Here is a 10,300-nt window from a genome sequence, read left to right as displayed (position 1 = left end):
GAAAATTCAGCTTCTCCCTGTCTGCCCAGGCAGTTCAGTTTTTTGGTGGAGGAACAAAAAGTAAAGTGAGGATTCTCACCAAATCCCCTTTCTACCTGTCCCACAGGTGTATTTGGTTAAACAAGACTTGTTCTCTGGAAAATCATCCCCAAGCCCTTGCCCTTCCAGTGGTTTCCCACCAGTGTATTTGAGAGTCTAAAAACAAGGGTTTTTTAGTGATTTTTCTCTTTGCATCTCTTAGGCATGCATTCCTATGCCCACCCCTGGCTTTGGGTAGTGGAGTATGCCTGCTGGGCTGTAAAAGTCAAGAAAAATAAAATAATAGTCAACACCAGCTCATTAAAAACAAAACCAAAACTCCACATCCAAATAAAAACCTCCACATAGTTACACAATGGCAGAGTTTAAATTTTGATTTAAAGGTTAATCTGACAAATGTTGCATAGGAGAGAACCATGTAACTTACAAATACGAAAATTTCTAATTATCACCCATGAAAAAGAAATACTATGATTAGTTTGAACTGTGTTGAACCTTTGACTACTTAAGGAAAGAATTATTCAAAAAGGCAGCCAGTGCACAAACAGCTCTTCATCTTTTACCTAGCTCGGCTGGCTTTTAGATCAAACAAATCGGATCAAAGTTTGTTTTTACGAAGTCCCCTTTAGAGGCAAGAGTCCCAAAAGTACTTCATAAAATGGCCCTTTGAGAAATATAATATCTCTTAAGCAATAAGTTAGGTATGCATAATTAAGCAGAATAAAGAGCAATGCTGGGTACCAGCAACAAAATGATTGGTTTTGTCATCTCAAATAAAAAATCAGGTATTTCTAACTGACTTTCATTTTCCATTCTGCTCCCAGATCACCTAACACACACAAAATGCTGCCGTAAGGGCCTGAACACTCTATTGATCTTAATAGTTCTGATGGCACCGCTCACTGCTGGTATTGCTGTTCCCAGAATGCTTAGTGGTCAATTTTAGGGTGTCCTTTGAACTGTCATCCAATTGTACAACCCAAGGGTGAAGGTCGTGTCCCAAACAGAACTCACTGAAAGTATCTTCCTGTTTTCTGGCTTGCTGCTGCTGGGAAACAGGGATCAACCCTGCCTGAACGTGGTGCTCTGGTTGTGAGAGGTGATGGAGTGAGGAGAGCACTGACGAGTACTAGAAAAGCTTTCTAAATTGGAGATGTTCTGGCCTGGTGCTCCATGGGTACGTGTTCTTTGTTTGATAAGGGTTAAGCTTTTTATTAAAGACGTTCATGTGGGTGCTTTGTGTACCTGCACAATACAATACCTCCAGATAAATAAAAGAGCATTAGTTTTGAACACAACCCTGGTTTATCCACTGCAATAGCACATGCATATGAATAGACTGGAAATATTGACACAGATTAACGGAAAAGGTTAAGTCAATGTTTGCTCAGGGCTGCAATCCAGAAGTCATTTTGAGTGCAGCAAATTCTGAGATTCCCAAGCAGGAAGTAAACAAACAGGTCAAAGCAATTAACAGATAAGTTAGGCAAGCTCAGTGCATGCACAAACAGGCTCACCAAAGCATTCTGTTCCAGTCTGCTGCCCAGCCTGAACACTTTGGCAACATCTTACTGCCTGTGGTTCTGCACTCCTGTGTGTCCCTCCTTGCAGGGGGCATTAAGTTCATGCTTACTTAGGGAAGTGTGACAGCCTGCAAGGGCATTGAGGCCCTCCTTGGGAGCAAGGAATAGAGGGAGGTACATTTGTGGGGGTTGTGTTTTATTGAAATAGGGAGCTGCTCCTGTTCATCTTGGCAATGAATGTATTGACTTCCACAGGAGCAGGACTGGGAGCTGAAGGAGTCATCAATCTTGTTACAAAGTATTGAGCAGAAGTGTAATAGGTGCTCGATCTGGTCTGTATATTTTTCATTTGTGTATCGGGGACAACACACATTTATAGGAATTGATCTGATGGCCAGAATGTGTAACTAAGGATAAGAAGGGCAGCCCAGGAAGGTGAGATCAAGCAGGCAGGACAGTAGCAGGTCTTTGAGTCTCCTGGCTAGCAGCAAGGAGAAACAATAGCCTGGCCAGCCCCTAGTCTGTCTTACTGCTGCAAATTACAGCATCGGCACCACCTCACGCTGGGCAGCAGTGAAGCAGTTAATGTGACTTTTGAGGGAGAGATATGAGCTCCTTGCCAGCCAGGTAAGTAAGTCAATATTACAAAGCAAACTCCATAAAGAACTTCATGTTCTCTGGCAGAGGACCTTCATTAAAGCAGCAAGTGAAGCAGTACGCTTATTTCCCAGGGGTCAACCACTTACACCTTAAACTTTCAAAAATGAAATTTATTCCCTGTATTCCAAAAGACATTTTATGTAGTAGTGCCCTTTTGGGATTAAAAAATCAAAATCTCTGACATTTTCCTGAAATTTCAGTGATGAGAAGGGATCACGTTGTTAGAGCTGAAGGACACTAGAGTTCCCCACAGTGCAAAAGTCCTCTTTTTGGATATTTGAGCTACTGTTGTCTGAGATAGGGTACCTGCTAGAAGAAATCAACACTTCAGTAAACTCTTGAAGTATAGATTGTTTATATATATATATAGATGATAGAGAAACAGAACTAAAGTCTCAAACTGGAGCTTCTCAAAAGTCTGCATTCAGCTGACAGTGGTTTTTAGGTGAGGCTTATTCTGTCTGAAGTCCCTGTCATGTTTATGTGAATTTGCAGCCACAAACGTGAGAACTTCAAGTGGCAACTGGAAGAAGACTTCAGTGAATGAATACAGTTTAGTACTCAGGGCAAAAAAAGAAAAGGTTATCTTGGGGCTTTTCATCCTTGATATGAAATGATGAAAAGGGAACATCATAACTTCAAAGTACATGAAAGACTGCTGCAAAAGAATCAGCTTCTTTTCTTTATTTACTTGTCAGATGGGACAAGGCATAATATGTTTAAATGGAAGGAAGAATCAGGTCAGGCACTAGTAAAATGAACTTTCTAGAAGCAACACAATGAAGCACAGGAGTAACTTCCTCTGATAGCTCTTGGGATCATCTTTGCTGAGGGTATGGAAGTCCTAGATGAAGCTAGTGACCTATATATACATAAATATAGCTGACATTATCTTGTGATGACACAAGACCAGACTTCTTCTTGAAGTCCCTTCAACACTGCTTCTTTTGCACAGGGTCAGGAAAACTCTACCATGGACCTGATCAGTTCCAAGACTTCAGAGGCACTTCAGAGAAGATGGAGGAGGGATGATGTTTACCCTGGCAGAGCGGTTTGCCCAGTAACAGGTTTTACTTGCACCACGGAGACGGCACTCAAAACCTTGCAGTGTGCTTTTTTTTCTCCTCATCATGCATGGTTTCTGTGATGGTAAATAATACTGGAGAGGTTTTTACATGGTTTGTCAACTACTTTCTTAGCTGCAAAACATGACAGCATGAGTCACAACTTGTCTGAGGGTAGAAATTATTTAAATTGAAAATAAATATCCAAGTTGAACTTCATAGAAGTCAAAGGGATATTGCAGACCAAAACAAATATTCAAAACAAATAATAATGTCTCGCCTTATAAATTACTCCTCTAGAAAGCAACTTTTCTCATGCAACATATTTGAGATGCTCAGGTAAATCTTAGAAATATGCCTCTGAACACTGAAAGTAATGCACATCATGTACAAAGTTGTGCTGTTTTCCCTGGCTTCAGCTGCATTTGAGATTTCAGGAACAGCTTGTATTACCTCATTCATCAATCTCTTGTCTTGTTCTGTTCCCACATTATTCTACTTGAAGTATAAAAAATGCTCCTGTTTTATTTAACCATTTGTAAGTATATCAGACCACCAGGAGAGCAAATGGAGTGGAAGATATGAAGGGCCTATTAGGTATGTGGGATCTGTGAAATAGCTCACCTGAGGTAAAAAAGAAAAAAATACTTGCTATGAAAAGCTTTTCTTTTTGTAGTTCTTCAAGAAATATTCAGATTTAAGATGCTAAATGTGTTAGACATTTCATAAAGATCTCTCTCTGTGCTCAGACTACTGAACTGACAGGCTCAGATGAAAAGGAGAATTAATTAGAATTAGTCGTAGTGGGAAAAAAGGAACTGCTGGATCAAATCCTTGCAAGAGAAAGGAAGAAGTTGTTTCATTACCTAAAAAAAAGAAGAGCAAACATTTTTTGATCTTTAAAACAATTGATCCAAAGCAATTTGCACCTGACCAACAGAGGAGCGCCTAACTAACGTGAGTCAAGCTAGATAAAAGAAAGCCGTGTAAATTAGCCAGAATATCCTCCTATTCTGACATGATTAGCTTTCAGTATCTAAGAGAAACTATTTCAACCTACCTTGAAACTTTTCACACAGCACTAGCACAAGTTTCTTAGTTCTGCTTTTTCACTACAGAGAGTTGCATTGTGGTTGAACACAAAATGTTGAATATAACTGAATTCTAAGTTGATCTAAAAAGACTTTTTCCTTTTTTTCGTTCTCCAGAAAAATGTTTTCCACTTAAAAACTTATTTGTTTTAATTTTATATTTTCTATAGCTTTTTTCCTAGATGGGTTTTACTCCCCATTATACGTGTCTAAGTGAAACATTATTTTGAAACCAAAAAAAGTCTTGAAAAAATTAATTTTAATGAGAGGGGGGTCTTGCTAAACCAATTTGACTTTGTTGGTAATTTATGCATACAAAGTAGATGGATCTAAATGTTTGGTAGTTAACATTTTAGTTAATATAACTTTTCTCTGTGCCCATCAGTATTTTCAATGTATCTCCTAACTAAGAAAGCCCCTTAGTTATCCATGTGCATTTGCTTACCTGCACCATAGTGCAATCCTACCATCCAAATGGAATTTGACCATCACGTGGCCCTGCTAACAGACTTGTGACCAACAAGCATGAGAAAATGACACATCCTTGCCCTGCTCTTTTCCCACTGCAGTGTGCCCAGGGAATGTCACGAGTCATTTGAGACTCCAAGACGTGCATCCACTTAAAAGATTTCCATCCTAAGCAGACAAAATATAATCTCCCTCTGCAGTACCAAGGATGTTTTTCATGTCCTACACTCTCTAAGAAATACCCAGTTCATCCTTTCTTTCTCTCTGAGAGGGAAAAAGATAAAGAGTTCCAGACCTTGGAAAGTCTTGTGACTACTGATAGAGGAGCAAATTTAGATAATAAGGTCCATGTGACACAAGCTGATAGTATGTGTTCTTCCTAAAAAAGAAACAACTATGGGATTCAGAACAGGTGAAGATTATTGTCTTAGAGCAGCATCTTCTGAGCATTAGCCACCTATAACCAAACACCTGATTTATCCTTTCTGGAGTAAAATTATTTATATATTACAATGCTTTCCAACGTGAAGATTTCAAAGGCAGAATAGTTTGCTTAATTAATTAGAAAATAGGTATTCTCCCTAGGAGTCACTGTACTTTCACAACCCTTCTTAAAAGGGTTAAAAATATTTTTTCCTTCCCCATTTTTAAATGGGATTTTAATTTAACCCAGACAGCTTTTTGTGTCTCAAGATATATGTTTGGACTGAGTGCTGTTTGATGTGATACAAAGAGGTGAGATGCTCCTATGAATCTGTCTATTGGGCAAAAAATGCAGGTTGCCACAAGTGTATAAAGGAAAACAGTTTCAGAATGCAGGCTGGGAATTTTGACTGTAATTAAAGGGAAAGAGCTCAATATCAAACACTTCTGGTCATTTCACAATTACCCTGGAGACGTTTGAAAAACAGTAGAGGAGACTGTAAGAAAAATCAACACATCTCAAGGAGAAGAAAGTCATTAGTGTTTTAAAAACAGCTCTTAGCTGCTTTTAGGAAGTGTGCAAGGCTAAAAGGAGCACACCAAGTTTGGTGAACAGAACACCCAGGTATCCCTTGGAGGTAATTAATGCTTACCGTAATGATCTGCCCCTTCATTCTCATGTTAGCTAGGTTTCAAATGACTGTAAGGAACGAGCCAAGGGAACGAATCGACGAGCAATTCTTGTCACCGAGCGAGGCAGACAGTGCCACGTGAGGCCACAGCCTGCATTAAAATATTTGCCAGGTTTTTAGACAGGCAATTATCGCCTCAGTCTTTTGTAGGCCTCTGATGTATAATGTCATATTCACACACAAACACGTTCTCTCTCACTTCTGCATTTGCCATTTTAACCACATTTCCCTAATTGAGCTCTTTTGATGGAGATGAGCAGGCTGCTTTCACGTGGCAGCTGCGGCAGTTCACCTGGAGGAGAGGAGGGTCAGCGGGGTCAGAAAAGCAGCCAGACAAGTTAATCATCTGCTGAATATGAAAATGACAGTGCAGGGAAACAGTCTATTCTGTGTAAATAAAGAGCTTTTCATGAGAGTAACCGATCGAGCTCCATGCAGCTTGTCCACCACAGAGAGTGAACAGTAAAGGCTTGGGGGTGAGTGCAAAGACACTGGCTGCACTGCTGACAGAAGTCAGAACTGGGTAATTATGTCTCACCACAAATAAGTACCCCAAGGAGAGAGAAATTTGTTACATACGGTTATTCCTGGAGGTGAACACTCAATTTCTGTCTTTTCACAAGCTCTGGAGGAAGCTTTCAGGACTCTGTTTTCAGCAAGTGAGGAACTGTTTTCCCACCCCAGCACCAATTATTCGCACCACAACTTCAGTGGCAAAAGATTAGCTCAGCAACAGCATCACTGAACTCCCACGTGTTTTATGAAGCTCAGAGTGCTTGAAGGTGCCCCTGCCCATGGCAGCAGGGTTGAAATGATGATCTTTAAGGTCCCTTCCAACACAAACTATTCTGTGATTCTGTGGCTTAAACAAAGCGGGAAGAGACAGCCAAACTGGAGCTCAGACTCCACTGTCTGTTGGCCAAAGTGTAATAGGTTACATCTTAACACACACCCACTAGATCTTTTCTTCTTAATGCAGTGTTATCTTAGCCATTGCAATGCAGACTAAACACCTTGAAGCAGGTAATAAGAGAAGAAAACAAAGAGTTACACTCTTTTAAGCTGATTCCATCTCTGCTGTGTTGCTTGATTTCCAAACAGTCTTCCAAAGGAAGGCAGAACACCTTTTAAAAGGGTGCATTTTATATGGAACACTGAAAAGCATCTCATGAGAGATAAAATTCTATGTCTTTGATCCTGAAAAGCACATTGCTCTGAAAAGCACTAAAGACAGAAATATTTAGGCAATAGACTGCCAGTCTCTGGGGTAGGGCTGTATTTTCTATGTATATCTGTAGTGCCTAGGGTAATGAATACCTTCACAAACAAAATAATTAGTAACTCCTGAGATACTTCTAATATTTTCTGAGATGCCCCACAATAAGTGAGCTAACATCAAATTAAGCATTTTTTAATATATCAACCATCAGTATGAGGAGTAACTATTTCTCCACCAGTAATTCTGAGTGGATACATGAACAGAAAATCTAGTTATGTGTAACCACTACTGATATACCAAACACATCACTCATCACTGTTTCTGTGCTGCTCAAATATGTAGTTGAAGGAGGCGATTGCATAAGTCCTTCACACACATCTGCCAGTATCCTCTAAGGGTGAAGCTCAACTGTACATGATGGAGTGGATAATACATCTTTTGTTGCTATGTGGGTAAGAACAATAATTGAAACTATTTAGAGGATAATTGGTGTGCTCTATTTTAAAAGGAAATAATCTGGTTTCCAGGGGGACTAACTATGAGACCTAAAGCCTGTAGTTTATCTCTGAGTAGGAATGGGATCATTATGGAGGAAAACAGAGCACCCATCCAGTTCAATTACCCCAATTGTATTACGAATGTAAAAGAGGAAATTGTATGTATCCTAAAAAGGAAAGTTTCCCACTCTTCCCCTTCCACCCCACTTGGAACCTACCCTGGAAGCATTTGGTCTCCTTCAGACTACAACAGGCCTTTTGTGCTCAAAAAACTTGGAAGGTTTGTTCCTTTCTGATTAGTCAGCTACCTCTTAAACCCTTTTTCATCCTACATAATCAAAATGCTGGAGCTTATCAGGCTGTATTCATCCACACAGTAAATTGCCCTATCTACAACTCCTTGCTGTTGCTTTTGCAATCAACAAAAGAACAATTGGAAAAAAAACATTGCTTGGAAGCAGTGGAACATTTGCCAGGTATAAGTCAACCACAATAAAATATGGTCTCTTTGGGGGAAAAAACATTCCTTGGAATATTCAACTAAAAATGTTAGAAGTGGGGAGAGAAGGTAGGGTCCATGTTACCCACTACAGAAGCTTTTTTTTCAGTATTTGGATATCTCTGTGTTGCTCTCACTCTTCCGACTTGACCAGCATCCCCAGATGTCTGGAAGGCTATGCAATATGAACAGCTGGTCAGCATATGAATTCTGAAAACACTGCAGTGAGAAATGAGCTGCTAAGGCTCTGCTCATGAGGTTGCCCATGCTGGGCTGGGCTATTCTGTCTTACCAACAGAACTACCTCTTCTGCTCTTGAGCTCGTATTCAATTAACCACTGCAACCATCAGCACTCTTACATAGGTTTGCACTTTATGGGGCAGGTCATCTGCTAGTAGACTTCAATATAAAGCTCTGTTTTTCTCCTCAACAATATTTGTACATCATCACTCCTTGTTTACAAGTTTTCTTCAGTAATCTGGAGTATTCAGTAACTTGGATCCTGTTTTGGTTATGTGTATTGACTGCATATGCCTGTGACCAGATCAAATTAAACACCATTAAAAATAAATGCATCTGCACCTATTTTGCTATTCTCTTTCAAGTACAGCCATATATCCAGGCTCACTATGCTGGATTATATAACTTTGATCAGTAGGCTCTGGAAATACTTTGGCAGTCCCACTGTGACACCCAGGAAACATTATCAGAGGGCAGCACTAATGCATTTTAGGATGCATGTTGAGAATAGCATGAAGCATCAGATGTGTCATATTTATTCTGATCTCAGGGAGTAAACCAAGTTTTTACAGAGGACTCTGAAGATATGACTGTAAGAAGAGAAAATACATATCCCAGGGTGTTCAGGACATTCCTTGATTTTAAATTATTTAGACCTTCTAAGCAGTGGCCTAGTAGCACAAGTTTGAGAGTTGGCTCTTTTTGTTCTGAAAACTGTGAGTATGGTGCAGTCTTAATAATCTGCGCCTGCTTTCTGGAAAGGAACAGATGGGCCAATTCATCAGAGTAAGTCTGTATGGTAGCTGGAAAAGCTCTCTGCAAATCCTGTGCATCACTGCAGATGGGACTGATATCCTGATGATCTTCTGCCAGTGGTTCTGATGAAAATGAACATTCATCAAGAGGGTCACATCTAATTTTGTGTAGATTTCCACTGCAGCCATGGTGCCATACCACGGAGGCTGGATGGCTGCTGCTCTCTGACACAGCCAAGGGAACCCTACCTTACACTACAGTCACAGCAGCAACTTCAGACTTCAGTCTGAAATGAGCTGTAAAAAGCAAAAATCTTCCAATCCTCCTGTTTCATAGCCCCTTGCAGGTGCAGAATATGGTGAAATACTTATGATAAACATTTTGCTTAACTTTTTGTGGCTTGTAGTCTGAAAAACATGGATTGGGAGCTAATGAACAAGCACAGATAGAACAGCTCCCCTATAGACAGCCTGTTTACTCTTTTTTTGATGGGTAAAAAACTGGTTGGGTGGCTGTGCCCAGAAAGTGGTGGTGAATGGAGTTACATCCAGCTGGCAGCAGGTCACCAGTGGTGTTCTCCAAGGCTCAGCTTTGGGGTTGGTCCTGTTTAACATCTTTATTGATGATCTGGATTTGAGGATCAAGTGCAGCCTCAGTAAAATTGCAGACAACACTAAGTTGGGTGCAAGTGTTGATCTGCTCAAGGATAGAAAGGCACTACAGAGAGACCTGGACAGACTTGGTCAATGGACTGAGGCCAACTGCAGGAGGTTCAACAAGGCAGGTGCCAGGTCCTGTACTTGGGACATGCAACCCCATGCAATGACACAGGCTGGGGGATGAGTGGCTCAGGACCTGTTCAGCAGAAAGAGACTTGGAGGTGCTGGTCAACAGCTGGCTCAGTATGATCCAGCGTGTCCCCAGGTGGCTGAGAAGGACAATGGCATTCTGGTCTGTATCAGGAATAGTGTGTCCAGCAGGACCAGAGCTGGTGGTCATTCCCCTGTGCTTGGCACTGGTGAGACCACACATTGAATACTGTTTCAGTTCTGGACCTCTCCTTTTAAAAAGGACATCAAGGTGCTGGAGCGAGTCCAGAGAAGGGCAACAAGATTAGTCAAAGGACTA

The 10,300-nt window shown here is 40.7% G+C and overlaps 1 protein-coding gene across 47 annotated transcripts in view; it reads right to left on the bottom strand.

The window, feature by feature from the left end:
- The window catches only part of LOC310910381 (uncharacterized protein), a 60,981-nt gene extending 54,183 nt beyond the window's left edge, over positions 1-6,798 (bottom strand). For 25 of the 47 annotated variants that reach the window (XR_014590289.1, XR_014590290.1, XR_014590313.1 and 22 more), the window contains exons 1-2: positions 6,540-6,798; positions 5,922-6,252 (exon numbers count right to left, since the gene is read on the bottom strand). Coding sequence is in view for 4 of the 47 variants with exons in the window: in XM_083862988.1 (XP_083719114.1) it covers positions 4,823-4,847 (25 nt within the window). In the remaining 43 variants the exon portion in view is untranslated. Of the gene's footprint in view, positions 1-4,822; positions 4,881-5,140; positions 5,225-5,921; positions 6,253-6,539 lie in introns of those variants that run through there. The other 22 variants (XR_014590292.1, XR_014590293.1, XR_014590294.1 and 19 more) reach the window with 9 other exon arrangements.
- Positions 6,799-10,300: the final 3,502 nt, after the last annotated feature.

The sequence above is a fragment of the Zosterops lateralis genome, assembly GCF_965231275.1.
Source record: "Zosterops lateralis genome assembly, chromosome: 1".
Classification (NCBI taxonomy): domain Eukaryota; kingdom Metazoa; phylum Chordata; class Aves; order Passeriformes; family Zosteropidae; genus Zosterops; species Zosterops lateralis.
Note: the sequence above shows the minus strand (reverse complement) of the source record. Positions and strands in the feature narration are given on the sequence as shown.